This window comes from Podarcis pityusensis, assembly GCF_964106645.2.
Source record: "Podarcis pityusensis genome assembly, chromosome: 3".
NCBI classification, from domain to species: Eukaryota; Metazoa; Chordata; class Lepidosauria; order Squamata; family Lacertidae; genus Podarcis; species Podarcis pityusensis.
In genome coordinates, this window is record NC_138026.1 from 82,456,253 (window position 1) to 82,472,899 (window position 16,647).

Sequence of the window (16,647 nt, forward strand, 5' to 3'; positions counted from 1 at the left end):
ACAACACATTGCAGCCGACACGCTAACGTGTTTGACACACAGTTTGGAAAGCTCGGGTCTAGGCTATAGCAGCTCTGCTGTAAGGCCCATGCCATCTAGCAGAATCTCTCATGAAATCTGGTAAACTATGCATCACACATCATAGGGCGGTGACCTGAATGGAAACAGGCATTTCTCTCCATTGGCAGGAGAGAAAAACGGAGAGAGGAGATGCCAGCCTCCCAGAATGCTATGCTCTTGTCACCGGATGAGATCATACCCAACGAGTGAATGGATTCTGACCGACGCAAATCAGGCATTTTCTCATATTGCCCCTGACTATGGAATGCCTTTCATTCTTCCATATGCAAAGCAGTTGTCAACTGTTTCAGACATCTTGTGAAGCTTTGTTTTTTTGTCCAGGCTTTCCCTGAAGCCAAAATATTTCTTAAACATGAACCCTAGAATCTATGATAAAGAAGTGTTCAGTGCTCTCCAGTGTGTGTGCTACAATAATAGTTGTACATTTTTTCCATTTTAAAACTTCTAATGTATTGCCTCAGAAGGAAAACAGCAAGATTCAAATCTAGTGGTTTGCTATGTAACTTACTATTGCATTATTGCTTAAAAAATGAACCTCTCATTATAATGCCCCAAATATAGCAATCAACATGTTCTATTAACAGTGGCTACTTTATAAAAAAAAACAGTTGTGAGATTCTGCAACACACACATCCTTCAAAACAAATGCAACCGGCAAGTGGGGTTTTGATTCTCCTCTCATGCTTTCCCAGCAAGCGTCAATGTAGTGATGCTGGGAATCCACTAAAACTCGATGGCATACTAAAATCAACCTACCTGTATTGCACAATTATGTCAGAGTGTGGTTATAAACAGAAGCATGGATAATTAAAAGCGACGTTCCTTTTGATAGTGTTACAATCCAGGAGATTTATTAAATACCTTGATTATCATTAAATATGTTCAGAGCTGGAGAGATCTCCAAAGCTTTCCATAAACGGATAGTGCCATCTGCTGAACAGGAGAGCAAGCGCTGGTGTGCTCCACTGTAAACCAAGCCCCACACTGCATCCGTGTGGCCTACAAATGCACCTCTTAAGACTGAGGGATCTGTGGGATGAAAAAAATGCACAATACAAGGGGAAATGGGATTTCTTTATAAATATTAAGTGCTGTAGAGATGCTCTAATGGCAGTTTACAAACCCTCTAGTCCTTCCTTAACTGCAGAATTCCTGACAACACTGACTGCTGACTCCAAAGCAATAATACATCATGACCCTCTTCCATATCTTTTTTCCTATTACTGGGATCCTAAGCCAAGATTGCTTCCAAATTACAGAACTATCTCGTGTGATCTCTTATCAGGCATTTCTCTTTCACCCGGTTCAAGCTGCATTTTGTTTCTGAATAGAACCGTTTTTCCTTTTTCATAGTGAGTTGCACTGCATTCAATAAGCTGCTGCGCATTTTTAATGTGCTCCCTTGCCCCCCGCCAAAAGAGAAACCTGTAAAAAAAAAAGGGGGAGGGGAACACTTACCATAGGAATCATAAGGGTCAATATTTGGGTTTGTAGTATTCCAGCCCTGAATGAGGCCATCAGTTCCCCCACTATAACACTGCTCACCAGTATTACTCATTACCACACAAAGCACAGGACTGCTGCAAGAGGAAGCAATACTGATTTAGTGGAGTTTTATTTCAAATATTTTCATTTCTATACTGCTTTATATTTTTAAGGGGGAAAAAAATCTCAGAGTGGTTTACAACACATTAAAACACCAATAAAACAATCCACAATAAAACATTACTGAAGAAAATGAAATGTGACGTATACCTTCAAAGCAACATAATTAACAGGAAACATTTTTTCCTTCTGCCCCCTGGCATACATTCCTCCTCTACGTGATCCCCTCAACAAGGTATTTACGGAACTGCCATAATGGGGCCAATGAGGTCATAAGCTACAGGGCTCTGGCAGCAGATCACACCCCCATCAGCAGCCCATGGCGTTATCTGCCACTGCTGCCATCCACCTGCAGAGAGCCACTTTCACTCGCTGCTGTGGTAAGTAAAACAGCATTTGCTTCTGCAGGGAAGTGGCCAGCAGCACTCAGATAGGCTGCCTCCTGAGTGCTGGTCTTCACCTCGCTCTGAGCAAAGCATTGTGGGTGAGGTGGCTTCAGAGAGCACGGCTCTGCTGCAACAGCAGGAAATACTGTTTAACATTAAGAATTTAAGCAGTATGTGCTAATACTGCAACAAAACACCGGAGGTAGTGAAGCTGCCCTCCAGGGCCATGTCACGCACAATGCCTTGCACTGTGAAGAACTCTTCGATGAGATGGCCTTGGAAGTGCTGGTGGTGCTCATGCTGATCGTTCGGGGGGAAAATGTGGCAGCAGCCCACCTCGGGGGGGGGGGGCGCATTGTCGTGGGATGGCTCTGGCCATAACCTCACTTTTTAGTCCATTCTCAACCACTTTTAAATTGTCCCTTCCCTATCCCTGCTGCACACTTATCAACCTCTTTGGCCATTCCTCTCCAATTCACATGCTGAAGACAGCTAAGTCCCTCTTGGTAAGTAAGTGTTGTATCTGTGCTCTGTGTGGTACATAGCAAGACACTAGCACCACACAAGCGAAAGGCGGAAGGAGAAAAAAGCAAAAAAAGAAAGGAAGGCTAATGCAATCTGCCTCACCAGAGGCTGAACTGCAGTTCGGATTGCACCATTACATTGCCAAGCTGCAGCTTTTACCAGCCCCACCCCTTTTGGAAGGAAGAGTTCACTAGCATACTAGAGGAGTGGTGAGCTGAGGTCGAGCCACAAGATGAAGAAACCACATGACCATTTGACAGGCTGAGTCAACACACTGTTTCTCCCATAAAAGGAGAACTCTGTCAAGTGCTGCAGCTATATTCTCTGATAACAGAAAGAAGTTTCTGAATGTTTACTTACTTGTGTGCCCTGAAAGTGTAGATAGGTTCAACATCAAGAGAGGCACTCCTAAAAAAAAGAAGAAAAAAGCAGAATCACAGGTTCAGAAAATATTTGTTAAGGCATGAAAAAGTTTGCTTCCAGGTTGGCCTAAACCAGGCATAGGCAAACTCAGCCCTCCAGATGTTTTGGGACTACAATTCTCATCATCCCTGACCACTGGTCCTGTGAGCTAGGGATGATAGGAGTTGTAGTCCCCAAAACATCTGGAGGGCTGAGTTTGCCTATGCCTGGCCTAAACTGACAGGACGCTTTTGAACACTTTTACCTCTACATGCACACTAAGTGTCCCTGACTCCTTGTCTTTGCCCCTCCCCACTTTTTATAAGCCACGGGCAGTCATTTCTTGTTCTGCAAAGTGTCCTTGTAAAAATCATAATCAAACAAAGAAAGAATAAAAAAGGACTGTGAAAGAATCAGCAAGAGCTGATTTCCTTGGCCAACCACCAATAGCCTATATACTGTGTAAGGAAAAAGACAAAAAATGTGGCTATTGCAAAGCTATTTTATGTATGTATATACAGTATGTATTTATGTATATCCCACTTTTCATCATGTAGGTCTTGAAGAAGCTTACAAAACAACAAAATATACAATATTCAAAATTTTAAACATAAATTAAAACCTCTAAAACTTAAAAACTCAAGAATTTTCATTTTTTTTCAAAGTAAAACATCTGAGAAGCATTCAGGGTGAAAAGGCCTCCTTAAATAAAACAGTTTTGACTAAGAGTCCCAAGATTCAGTAGGGGCAGAGATGGTGTTTGTCGAACTTCCTGTGGGAAGGGCTTCCCCCGATGATCCCAGTAATGAACTTGGGGTTAAGATATGCTGGGCCTAGGTTATTCAGGGTTTTGTACACTAGCGCAAGAACCCCGAACTCGGCCCAATAGTACACAGGAAGCCAGTGCAGGTCTTTTAACACCAGTGTCATGTGTTGGGGGTAGTCTGTCCCCATCACTGGTCTACCCGCAGCATTCTAATGAATATTCACAGAACCAAGCAATTCTTGTTGCGGCAACAGCTGCCTTTTTGTGTGTGTGTGCTGTAAATACCAACTGATCCTTCCTAAGATTCTTGAGATATAGGAGAATACCGAAGACTATGAGTAAGTTCCCTTTTCTTATAATGGCAACAGGTTATTACTTAAATAGGACCTTTATTTGCTTTTATATAATTTGATATGATACACGATCACATTACATATACATGCGCCATTTATAAGACTTATAAATGTTTATAAGGTTTAAATCCAACTGGCATGCATTCTGGAAGAGAAACAATATTCCTTAACCCAATAAGTGAGTCAGCAGGTAATATTTATCCTTGAGAGGATTAATCAGGCCTAAACTAGTCATTATGTTGCTACCATGTTTCTACAATCATTAGTCTAAAAAATTAATCTCCACATGTCTTTTAACAATCACAATCTTACTTTTTTGCTGGAGATGTTTTCTGTAAATTCCACATTTTTAATGTATGGTCTTCGGATGCCGTAATTAACACAGGTTCAACTGGATGGAAAGCAAGACCTCTTATTCCATCAAAATGACTCCTTAAGGTGAATTTGGGGTTCCAGGTCTTCCTCAGTGCATCTTTATTGTTTGCTATCTGTGGTAATAAAAACAAAACTTCAGTTTAGCCAATGTGAGGCGGGGGACTATCAAAACAGATGGTATTTCATTTTCCTGCTATCAAATGCTGAGTTCGGACTATGTGGCAGAAAAAGTAACAAGAAAAAATAGAGATGCAACTGTTTTTTCCTATTAAAGTTAACCCTCCAGTCACTAGCAACAACAAAAAACCATCAAGAGCTGCACGACCTGCATTTCTTCATTCTAACAGTGTTGCCTGCAAAACAGCGTGAGATGGAACCTTGAGGGGACAAGCATTCTCTTTTAAGAAATACACAGCATGCCTTATGAACAGTTGGCAGCTGTATCAATAGACTTCAAGCTCTGCCCCTCATTTTCCTCTTCCCCTCTTCTCATCAATTTCTCTTTGCTCTGAATTATTATGCTTGCCTCCCCTTTCCCATAAAAGCCTGTGTATATTCTTGGATGTCCGCATACTTTCTGCCCTCCTCCCTACTATTTCATCCACACAAGAGGTGGCTTCTTTAAATATCTGCAAAAATAGCTTCATTCTTATTCCTTCTTTAAAACATGCTTTCACCGTTTATTTCATATATATATTCCACTTTTTCATCCCAAGTAGCTTACAAAATGGAAAGATACAATCCGAAATCACTACATTAAAATACCAGATGAAAACTGTAATACAAGTACAGCATGGAACAGCAAAATACAATGCAATCATTAATCCATAATGAACAGCTGGCAAAATAAGTCTGAACACTGCTCCTGAAAAAGCCCTGTCTCAAGGCGACACCAATGCTAGTGAGATAGAAAGGAAGGCCTCGGCTGATGACTCCAACAAGTTGATAAATTCATATGGAAAGTAACCCATTCAGTGCCTCTGACAAGCTTTTGGAAGTGTATACAATAAATGGTCAGCAATAAATCATTTATCTTGGCCATGTATTAGAAAGAGCAGCCACTTCCAATTTTAAAATAACTACTGCCACATCAGAGCATTGTCCTGTAAAAGAACATCCTCTACTTAAGGCAGCTTTGGGTAGTTCAGGGATCAGCACAGCATAGACATCATTTGTAGGACTGTAAGCAGATTATACTTATGAGAATCGATTGCAAAAGAGATAAATGGCAGAGCACCCTTGTGAATGCAAGCTTTCATATTCTTGCATGTTTGCATGTTTTATTAATCTTACATGTTAAATTATGATTTTTCCAAACTACGCATTGTACAGGAACACAGCATTCCAGAAGTCTGGTCGCCAAAGGAACCATACTATTAGGTCTGGCACCTAGGATAGGGAAGAACATTCTCCCTCCCACTGCAAAGCGAAGGAACGCGGCTGCATTCAAATGGTTGAGCTGCAGAGCTCAGAATTGCCTATAGATGGCACTGCAGCCACTCAAGCCATGTTGCTTCCAAGAGTCTTTGCAAAGTGGTAGGAGATGCCCTATTGTTGCCACAGTGCTGCTCAACCATTTCACCAATGGAAGGGTTTCAGAAGAAAATCAGGAAAAAAGGTGGGGAGGAAGAGGGAATGAAAAAGCAGAGGAGGAAGCAGAGATCATGGAAGCGACAGAGGGAGTGGAGAAGGCTGTAGCAGCCTGTGAGCCAGACTTTTGGGCTTATTGTGACTTTCAGAGCATCATGCAGCACTCCTACCTTAAGGAAATGTCCTTGTAACAATCCTATAAGGTAGATCAAAAGGACCATAGCTCAGTGGTAAAGCACATGCTTTCCATAGAGAAGGTCCAAGCCTCAGCATCTCCATATAGGGCTAGGAAAGACTCTGGTCCAAAACCCTGGAGAGCCTCTGCCAGTCAGTGTAGACAGACTGGGCTAGATGGAACAGGGACTCATTATAAGGCAGCTTCTTCCTATTTTCCTATCACAATTTTTACCTGTTGAAAAATAGAGGCAACAGTGACAAACTAGCACTTACATCGTATGTCAGAGAATCTGCCTCGTTGGCTACTGTTAGGCCTGCTAGTTCCCCAAGACCCAGCTCGTTTTCAAGGGCCTCGTCTGCTCCCATAATGAAAGACTTTCCGGATGAAGGAGGGAATGTTAAAGCTTCCACTGAAAGAGAAGAAATGAAAGTTAAGTACTCCATACAATCAGAAGCTTGGCATAAGCAGTTCAATTGAAATTCAGTAGAGTAAGCTCTTTACAAAACAAAGTGAAATTAACATGCGCAAATCAGCACCAGCAGAATCCATTTTTGCCAGAAATAAAGTTCTTAAATATACATACCTCGGAAGCTGGTTTCTTCAGAATTGTTCAAAACAATTAAGCACTAAAAAAGGAAATACTGTTTGGCTGATTGCACTAATATTTGTGCAAGAGACTTCCAGGGCCTATTGGTTCATTACAAAGGAAAACGGTGGTCTGGATTTGACTCTTGCATGCCCACCCCTCTCCCACCCAATTCCTTCAAGTGTTTTGTAGTTCTAGGGAAGGATATATATTTTAATTGTATTGTTTTTGAATTTACTTATTTGCCACCCTCGGCCCCTTTGAAGGAAGGCAAGGAGTAAAAAATTAATACATACATAAATGAATAAGGTGAGAAGTAATTTAGATATATTTTTTTTAAAGAATACTGAAACAAAACAAAACCACAACCGACATTCATTTTTTGTTAATGGAAATTAGTAACTCAAGAGAAAGAAGAACCCAACTAAAGATTTTTCTTAGCAGAGCTTTTTCAGTGGTGGCTCACCTTGTATGGTACACCCTCTACAGTTTGCTTAGATGTCTATTATTATTATTATTATTATTATTATTATTACTACTACAAACTGTATGTACAAAAGTTGAACTATTTGAAAATATTTGTATCAAATATAAAGCCAATTTAAATCTTCATATCAATGTTGTACAAGAGCTAATACTTGCTTTACATTTTTTGAGTTTTTATTTTGCTTAGTTGAAGTTGCCATTAAATCTTATAACCACTATTTTAAATGAACATTGCTGCTTTTTTAAAAAAAAAAAAGTACTGCTACAAAGTATCTGTTATTCCTATCTGATCTTATGCATCTCCTCTTTTGTGTGTTTTATAATTTTGCATTTTATGTTTTATTTTAAATATATATAAATATTTTAACAAATTGTTTCCACACAGCAAAATTTTAGGGCATTCCTGGCACAACACTGGTGCTAGATCCAATACAAAACTGGTAATATGTACAGTGGGGCAGGAGGAGAAAGCAAGTGTCTGGAGATGGCCTTTGCACTTATTCTGGTTTTAAGGGGAAGAAAAGTAAACTTGGGATAGTAGGAAGAAAAGAATGGCATCCATATAATTGATTTGAGAGGTGGAACCTACTTGTATAACACTCAGAACTCAGGGACAGCCAATGAAATTGAATGTTGGAAGACACAGGAAAGAACTTTGACTCATAGAACTGTAGAGTTGGAAGGGACCACAAGGGCCAATTAGTCCAATGCAGGAATCTTTTGCCCAATGTGAGGCTTGAACCCACAACCGTGAGATTAGGAGCCTCATGCTCTACCAACTGAATCACAATGCATAGTTGAACTAGTCTGGTAACTTGGAGGAGCCACTGAGACCACATAACACCAGTCCTGAAAGACCTACATTGGATCCCAGTACGTTTCCGTGCACAATTCAAAGTGTTGGTGCTGACCTTTAAAGCCCTAAATGGTCTTGGCCCTGTATACCTGAAGGAGCCTCTCCACCCCCATCGTTCAGCCCACCCTGTGGGATGCCCTCCTTTCAGATGTCAAGGAGATGAGTAATTATATGACACTTAGGAAACATCTGAAGGCAGCCCTGTATGGTGAAGCTTTTCAAGATGTAATGTTTTATTATGTTTTTATATATGCTGAAAGTCACCCAGAGTGGCTGGGGCAACCCAGTCAGATGGGCGGGGTACAAATAAATTATTATTATTATTATTAAACGATGGAATCCACTCCTACAAGAGGCAGGGGTGGCCCGTCTAATTCTGACGACTTGAAAAGATTAGGCAAATTCATAGGGGGGAAAGGTGATCAATGACTACTAGCCATAGAGGCCAAGTTCCACCACGCCCTCTGAATAGCAGTTGCATCGCGGGTGGGATGAGTGCTGTGCTCAGGTTCTGTTTGTAAGCATCCTTTGGAGCATCTGGCTGGCCACTGTGGGACCAGAGTGCTGGACTAGATGGGCCTGATCCAAGTTCACTCTGATGTTTTCAGGTAGTCCCATTGATTCCAAAGGGAGAATGAAATATTCAGCCCAAAATTCAATGGGGCCAAAAAGGGGGTGGGTCACATTTGTATTTTCCTAAAAATAAAAAGATTGCATTCTGAATGCTAGGAAAATGCAACAAAGTAAAAACAGTACATGGTGGTGGCCGGGGGCGGGGGATCACCTGTAAAAGCCCTAAATCTCGCCATAAGTTTGCCAAAACATCGAACACCCATTCAAAAATCGAAGGTAGCCTTCAGCCCAATTGTGTGAACGTCAAAGCATTGCTGAGACTGAAAGCTCAGGACACCCAACTGAGCAATCATGGAAAAACTACCACCTAGGCCTTTCCAGCAGTGAACCCAACGTGGGATGGGGAAAAAATGTTCCAAGCAAAAGGAGATTTCCCCCCACTTCTCAAAGTGTTGCTAAGTAACATTTTGTCTTTCAAAGCATATATTTTAAGCATGTGGGCTGTTGATTGTTCAGTGTTCTGCTGCACTTGTTCCATGTAGTGTGCTACATCCACTTCTTAAAATGCAGCCAGCAGAAGCTGTTTTAATCAGACTAGTAGCCATTACATGACAAATACATATTTTCTATTTATAAATATGCCCAGACAGCAGTTTTAAACAGAGGAAGTTGGATCCAGTTCACGATTAGAGGTGGCTTTGCAATTGGCAACTGGGAGATTTCAGGGCCGGTATCTGGCAGCGTTCAAGTTGGAGGCATGAGGAAGAATCAGCTGCGACTTCTGCAACTGCAGCCTCTCAAAAAGTGTCATCCACAATAACTGAAATGGAAAGCCCCCATGGGGACGTGCCGGTCTACACAAATGGTACCTTCATTTGAATGCTGGCCAGGAGATGCTCATCGAGTGTAAACTGCCCCTTAAACTTAGCAAGGTTAAGTTTAATATGAAATCAAAAGGGCTTTCTTGGAAGACATGTTAAAAAAAACCAATTATTTAGCTTGTTGACAGTGGAATGGTGATGTTTTTATATAAGCCAATGGGGAACTGTTTTCAGAACTTGCTTAATTTTTCCCTCCAATATCTATCAACTAGAGACTGGTGCAAAAGATAAGCACCTAGAATTAAAGTCTTCTGAATCCAGACATTTATTCTGAGCACCAAAACTTATGTAAGCTCACAGTCTTTCCACACAAAAATCTATTCCTGGCTGCTTGCTTCTCTTCACCCACCCACCCACCCACCCACCCACCTTCCTTTTTTTCTTCTAATATACTCCCTGCCTCCAATTTTCTTCATTCTAGCAGCATAATTTAAGACGGACATTTTGTTGCCATTGTGGAAGACAGGAGTGCCTGGCGTGCTCTGGTCCATGGGGTTACGAAGTGTCGGACACAACTAAACGAGAACACTAGTCAGAATCCTTGTCACTCTGCTTCAAATCATCCAGAGCTTCCAGTAGATCCAGATCTACCATTAATCCACTCCTGCTTTATGTATAGGTAAGGTACATTAAGAGTTGGTTCTGTAATTTGCCATGTGCTTGAAAAATACTAGCAAAGTTAAAATTTTCAGGACATAGTAGTCTTGCGATCTTATTTACTCATAAGAATTACCATGCAAAACAGCAGCTTTGCAAAACTGAAAGGAAGGAAGTTTGCTAGTATGTATACAAAGAAAGGATGGAGCATTTAATCAACTCTTAGTTGGAGTAACTGATTAAGAACATTTAATCAGCTAAAAAGATGCCCCCAAATATTTGGACAACAGATTGGGGGAGATTTCTTTTTAAAGAGAAATGTATAGCATATGTATTTGTAATACAAATAATTATAAAAACTACAGGTAGGAAGCTCCATCCTGTGATTTCCCCTTTGTTTTCACATAGGAAGGATTATTACTTCTTGTAAGCTTATGCTTGCTACAACATGCATCTTCTAAAAATCATCTTCGCTTCAGAACACATATACAAAGCTGACAGAATAATAGGCAAAAGCTCAAATATCAACTAGTTCAGATTCCTTTAATTCAGGAGTAGGGACCCTTTTTGGCCAAAAATGTCAGATTGTTATTTTCCCCAGCCATCAGACCTGTCGGGCCTGAATGTCACAATGATGTCAGGTGGCTGCAGAGGCCTTCAGAAGCATCTTCCAAAGCCCTATTTTGCTAGCACCCCTTGATCAACCCATCAAAGGTGCCGGCAAAACACCCTTTCAATTTAGGGCCCTAAAGGGTGTAGTTTGGCCAAAACGGAGAGGTCTGGCAGGCTTGATTAGGCCTCGTTTTCTCAAGCAATAGCTCTAATGCACCCCTTACACACACAGCAGCCCTCACCTTCATCTGTTCTATTGATTTCTTGTTCAATAAGCCGTGAAGTACTGGATCTGGTGAGAGACATGGCTGACTGTTGTAATCCAGGCAGATCATCAACATCTCTCAAGTTAGCAAGCATATCTTGTAGTTTTGACCTGTTGGGCCCTGGCCAAAAACAACAAAATGTGGGGGGAAAGTTTTGCAAACATTAATAAAAGTAGTGTTACTATTAACTAACATGTTGCACCAACAATAATGACAATGAGTGCTATTTATAGCAAAAGAAAAAGATGAATGTGAGTCAAATAATGATTCCTACTTCCACCAGTAACTAAATTTATGGCATGAAATGAAGTGCTTTAAGAAGAAAGTGATGAAAACTGAGGTTTTGCACACACACTTCTGTTCACTGCATGGACTTGCTTGAGAAATGTAAAATGCATCCAAGTGACAGCAAATAAAACAAAAAATAATTTTATTTTTCCAAAGACTGTAACACTTGTGAGTTAAATTTTTTGCACAAGTTTTCAAACTTTCACAAAATTGTGCAGGACTGTGACCGTGCCACAATCTAAACAATGACAATTACTTTTAAAAAATTGAAAAACAAAAACAATCAAGCAAGAGTCGCTGGTTTTGTTCTTCCTGAAACTACATGTGGTGAAAACCCATGCCCTTCTCAAAACTTACCTGCATTTTGCTCCATCATTTTCCCACATCCCTGTTTTGACTGTTTTATATAGGACTGAGGCTGAAACATATCTTCGGTAGTTTTTCCTGTTGTAAGTTTAATTAAGAATGGGAAAATATCTTACCCACAGTCCATAACCGTTTTTCCTAATCTACTAAATAATATAACTATTTCTAGTCACCTTAAAGTGTATTCTAAGACAGGTCTGAACTTAGCACACTTCACAAGGACTTTTTACAGCAGCCTAGCAAAATCACAGCACTTTCTTCAAATTATTCGGTCCAAATCCTGCCATAATAATAACAACGGTTTGTAACAACTGATATTTGTTTCAGACAAACAGTTCAGGATTTTGCAAGACTATAACAGAAGTGCTTGTCTGCAAATATACAAAATTCTACAGGTGTGCACATTCATTAAAGTTATATATGCTTTACAGCTGAACATTCATGCCCCTAGATTTCCACTTTTAACCTTTCTGTCACCAAATATAACTGATTTATCACAGTTACAAACTATTCTAGATTATGCATAACTGATGCATCTTCCAAGAGTGTTGGCCCTGAGCAGATGCTTAATTTCTGTAATGGCAAAATGCTACTTGATTTCATTTAATTAAGATTCATAACCAGTTATTTTTCATATCAGGAAAAGCTGGGAGAGGGGGAAGCAAATTCCATTCTTTCATCCATCAAATGTTGTTTTAACATTTAGGTCTTTAGTTCAGAAAGAATAGTGGCATGGCTTTAAAACCCAATTTGGTTATACACATAATAATTTCCAGTCAAAACAAATGCCTTATCTCAAATTTAAAAATCTATTTCTTTTCTGCTAGGTATGCCACTCTATTGAGCACGACCTTCGTGCAGTCCTCTGTGTTTTAGTTTTATCTCATCCTGATCAATAGTTTGCTACTCACTAAATGAAATACATTCCACCAATCATGACCTGCTTGGCATTTGGCAGCCCCCACCTCAGTTCTTGTAGCCTCAGGAAGGGAGCAAAAATATAGCTTTAAAGTGAGAACCTCTGGCAGGCTACACCAGGGACTAACCTACACTGGTAGGTTATAACGTTAAAAATGTGTTATAAAAATGTGGCACCAGGGGGCGCTGCAGAGCTGCGAGTCGCCAGCAATGGAAAAATGGATTGAGTGATATATAACGTTATTTTTAATTAATGGTTTTACAGATCAATGTAGCTCCCTATGTTGTTAGTGGGCTGGATTCAGCATGACGAGTTGCAGAGGCCCATGCTCGAATGCAAAGTGCCATAAACTCCTGTGGCCTATGCTACCTAAGATATTCAGACCACGTATCTATCCATGTTCTTTGCATGAGTCTCAACATTTAACAAGCTTGTAGTGAGTCCCAAATTCTGATATTTTTTGGGTGGCAAGGAATGAATGGAAAAGGGAAGAGCAATTTGCCAAACCTCACAATGGAGAATCTAGTAAATAACTTGAATTACTAGATCTTGTAGCAATGACTAAGGCAAGAGCATATCCCCTCATACTATGGGGCAGCACCGATGAACAGGAGAATGAATACTCCTGAAGTAGGCCTTAGGATCAGTGGATAGGACTTCATTCAGCCAGAGTAAAGCCTGTCTCAATCCCATTAGCTGAATTGGGTGGGCTGGCAGAAGCCTTAGGGTTTTAAAACAAAACAGAATGTGGCAGGCTGCCAGGAGATCTGGACATTGTCCCAGAAAAGTGGCTAACCCTTAAATGATGTTTTGGAGGAATACATGATGTACAGCATTTTGAAAGAATGGTTTGCAAGGTGACAGGGACAAGTTACTTGTCTTACTGCCGCTGAAGCATTTCTCCATAACCAAAAAACCTAATAAATAGGATTATCCACTTCCTTCTTTTCAATACTCAGATGTAGAATACAGGGAATCAATGAAGTGGTTATGCTTCAGTAAAGCATTCTCAAAAAATTCAAGGAGGGAGACCTGTATCTTCTCCTTTCCCTACAACATCTAGGGGAAATACAGGTAACTTGCCAGGTATCATATTTTAGAGTTTACCATAGTAAACACAGCAGAAGAAATAGCTGATGTAAGGAGGACTTTCTCTCAGGTTTGTAAATGCATGATGAATGAGTTTTGCAATTTGAGCAACAAAATAGAGGAATATACAAAGTATATTCATCCAAATTTCAGACTCTATCATGCCTTTTGCCATTAGGCCCACAAGTAATCACCAAATACATTTTAACACTACCAAAATTTGGTACTGTGATCCAATTATAATATTTTTAGCTGAAAAATTATCTGTTCTATGATCTTAACAGTGCTAACACTACAAGGCTGCACAGACCAAAAGCCTCTGCAACATGCTGAAAGCTAGCATTTAGCAAAGTCTTCCCCAAGAATAATGGGGAAAGCTAATACTGTAATTTTTGAATCAATTTTGCAAAGACTAACATTAAAAATTAAGCATCTTACTTTTTTTTTTGTAAATCTTGATTTCTGTGTGCATTTGTTCCATATAATTGCTACCCAAATTTTCAGAATACAACTGCTGTGTATGACATATAAACCTAGGATTTCCATATTAAACATCCAAAAGGGTTGCATTGCACATTTTGAGCACACAGCTTCTACATAATGGATTTATATTGTAAGAGATGTAACACAGAAAGGAAGTATGACACACAGGGCTAGAAATTAAACTTCAAATACTGATCCAATTGTTTGCCTGGTATAAAAATAGCACTCAACCGAATTAGGAGAAGTTTGATGAGGACTTACTGATATTATTAAAAGCCTGGCAAGATTCCACCTCCCCCCATTTCGAGCCCTGCATTCAAATTATGAGGATAGCATGACTTGCATGTAGCAAACATTACAAAGAAACAAGGGTAGAAATTAATTTGCTTTTATCTTTCACTTCTAGTTAAGGGTATGTCCAGACCAAAGATCTGTCTGCTTGTCTCATGAGCTGCTCTTTACAGGTTTGCAGTACATACATCTCCTCTTCTTCTCCCAGAACTATATTCTTTAAAAAAAACAAACTGCTAAATATATGCACTGTACACCCTCCTATATACACACCCTAACTTCTCAGATGTGCTGAGGGGGCGCATGAGGTATTTCCACTTGATGGCAAAGTTTATAACTTCATACAAAGCTGTTTGCTTTGTTTGGAAGGAGTTGTCTCAGGGCTGCCAAAGGGAAATAAACAGTTGAACATATCAAGTGATAGGATCAGGTTAGTCCAAAGGCCTGTGCATGGCAAGTAACTTCTTGCATGCTATCAGAACATTTTTCACTCTCCCTCAGTTTCAAAAGCGTTTTGCCAGGTAGCATTGGGGAACGCTGTTCAATAAAAGCAAATGCAAACCCAAATCCTTGGGTACATGAAAATAGCTGAATGGTTCTCCTGATCCAATTTGCATTGCCCACTGTAAATGACAGGGTGCACACACAGACTAAACTAACTTCAAAAATTAGATGGAATGATTAGCAATCATTTACTGAAGCATTAAGTTCTGCACAAAGATTCCCAGAAATACAAACCAGGAGAGATTACACAATCAACAACAGCCTCTATGGTCTCTAAGTCAAACAAAAATTGGCTGGTTTGGACAAACCTTAACAAGAAGTGTTTTATGGTAGCCAAAAATTAAATATTAATATTTTAAAAGCATTCCCCCCCAATACTTTATCCAACTGGATAAAAGCAATGACCCCAACACCTCTGGATTTTAAGTATCATTAATTTCCACCCCTGGTAATTGTGAACAGGAAAGCAGTCAGGAGCAGCAAAGTAAAAGAGTAAGTAGTTTGAGGAAAACATTGAAAGAAAGATAGTATTGGTGAAGTGAAAAGAGGCAGGAATTTATGAATTTTAAGGTGCAATGTTTTCCACTTACTCTTCACCCCCTTTTTCCCCTTGCGCTCCTTTTTGTATTGTTCCTTCAGTTTGGTTATTACTCCCTGGTCCACATTCCAGGCTTCAGGCATGAGACACTGGTCTTCCTTTTCTAGACAAAGTAAAACAAATGAAACATCCTCTTTATGTCATTTATTTATTTGATACTGAAGAAGGCAGCAGCTGCTGATCTATAAGTAATTTATTTATTTTGCACTGAAGGCGGCAGAGGTTGCTGATGTATACATTTGGGGTTTTTTTAAGGCAACAATAAACAGTGCTGCAGTTGAAGGCCAAACGGTATGTGCTTCTTTTCACATGTTCACCTTATTCATATGGTGAGGAAGAGGGAGTGTTGTTTAGCAGAGCAACAGGAGAAGAGCCCTGAACCCTTCCCCACTCAATGCCATGCCTTCCCTCAGTGTTGTTCCAGCTCCTTTTCTCTGTTCTCAGCTCACTGCTGTTATCAGAATCAGAAATAGGATAAAAGCTGCTGGAGCAACTGATTGCAGACAGATAAAGCATAAGTGGGGAAAGAGTTCAGCGCTCCCCTTGCTGCACAGCTTGTACTGTTAAAAGTAAGATCCGCCCACCCCTCTCCACTTTATAAATGGACTGAGCCAAAATATGAATGCTGGCTCCACCACAGTTCAATTGAGCCTAAGTGCCATTCTATTTCACTTCTTCAGAAGTCTTCAAAAAAGTAATTGGGGGTTGGTGTTAGCAATAGCCAGTTTCTGATCCCAACCCTTTATTCATTCTGAGTGAAAATACTTCATTTTTAATGTAATTGGTAATTACTTCAAACATTTCCCCTTTCAGTCTTCACTGTCTATGTTACTTGAGTCTTTGAATCCCCACTTACTTTTGACTGGGTTTCTCTTATGTTGCGCAACATAGATAAAAATAAATTACTAAAATTCTTTAGTAAGAAAACAGGCACACCGCTGTATTAGATAGTAACAGAAACAGTAAATCTAGGCATTATTCTTCAATGCGG

At 40.0% G+C, this 16,647-nt stretch overlaps 1 protein-coding gene across 4 annotated transcripts in view; it reads right to left on the bottom strand.

The window, feature by feature from the left end:
- The window catches only part of STRN (striatin), a 53,503-nt gene that overhangs the window by 11,599 nt on the left and 25,257 nt on the right, over window positions 1-16,647 (bottom strand). For 2 of the 4 annotated variants that reach the window (XR_013983601.1, XM_080997693.1), the window contains exons 8-15: window positions 15,649-15,759; window positions 11,764-11,850; window positions 11,095-11,238; window positions 6,534-6,670; window positions 4,431-4,606; window positions 2,958-3,005; window positions 1,540-1,661; window positions 943-1,110 (exon numbers count right to left, since the gene is read on the bottom strand). Coding sequence is in view for 3 of the 4 variants with exons in the window: in XM_080997693.1 (XP_080853819.1) it covers window positions 943-1,110; window positions 1,540-1,661; window positions 2,958-3,005; window positions 4,431-4,606; window positions 6,534-6,670; window positions 11,095-11,238; window positions 11,764-11,850; window positions 15,649-15,759 (993 nt within the window). In the remaining variant the exon portion in view is untranslated. The remainder of the gene's footprint in view (window positions 1-942; window positions 1,111-1,539; window positions 1,662-2,957; window positions 3,006-4,430; window positions 4,607-6,533; window positions 6,671-11,094; window positions 11,239-11,763; window positions 11,851-15,648; window positions 15,760-16,647) is intronic. The other 2 variants (XM_080997694.1, XM_080997695.1) reach the window with 2 other exon arrangements.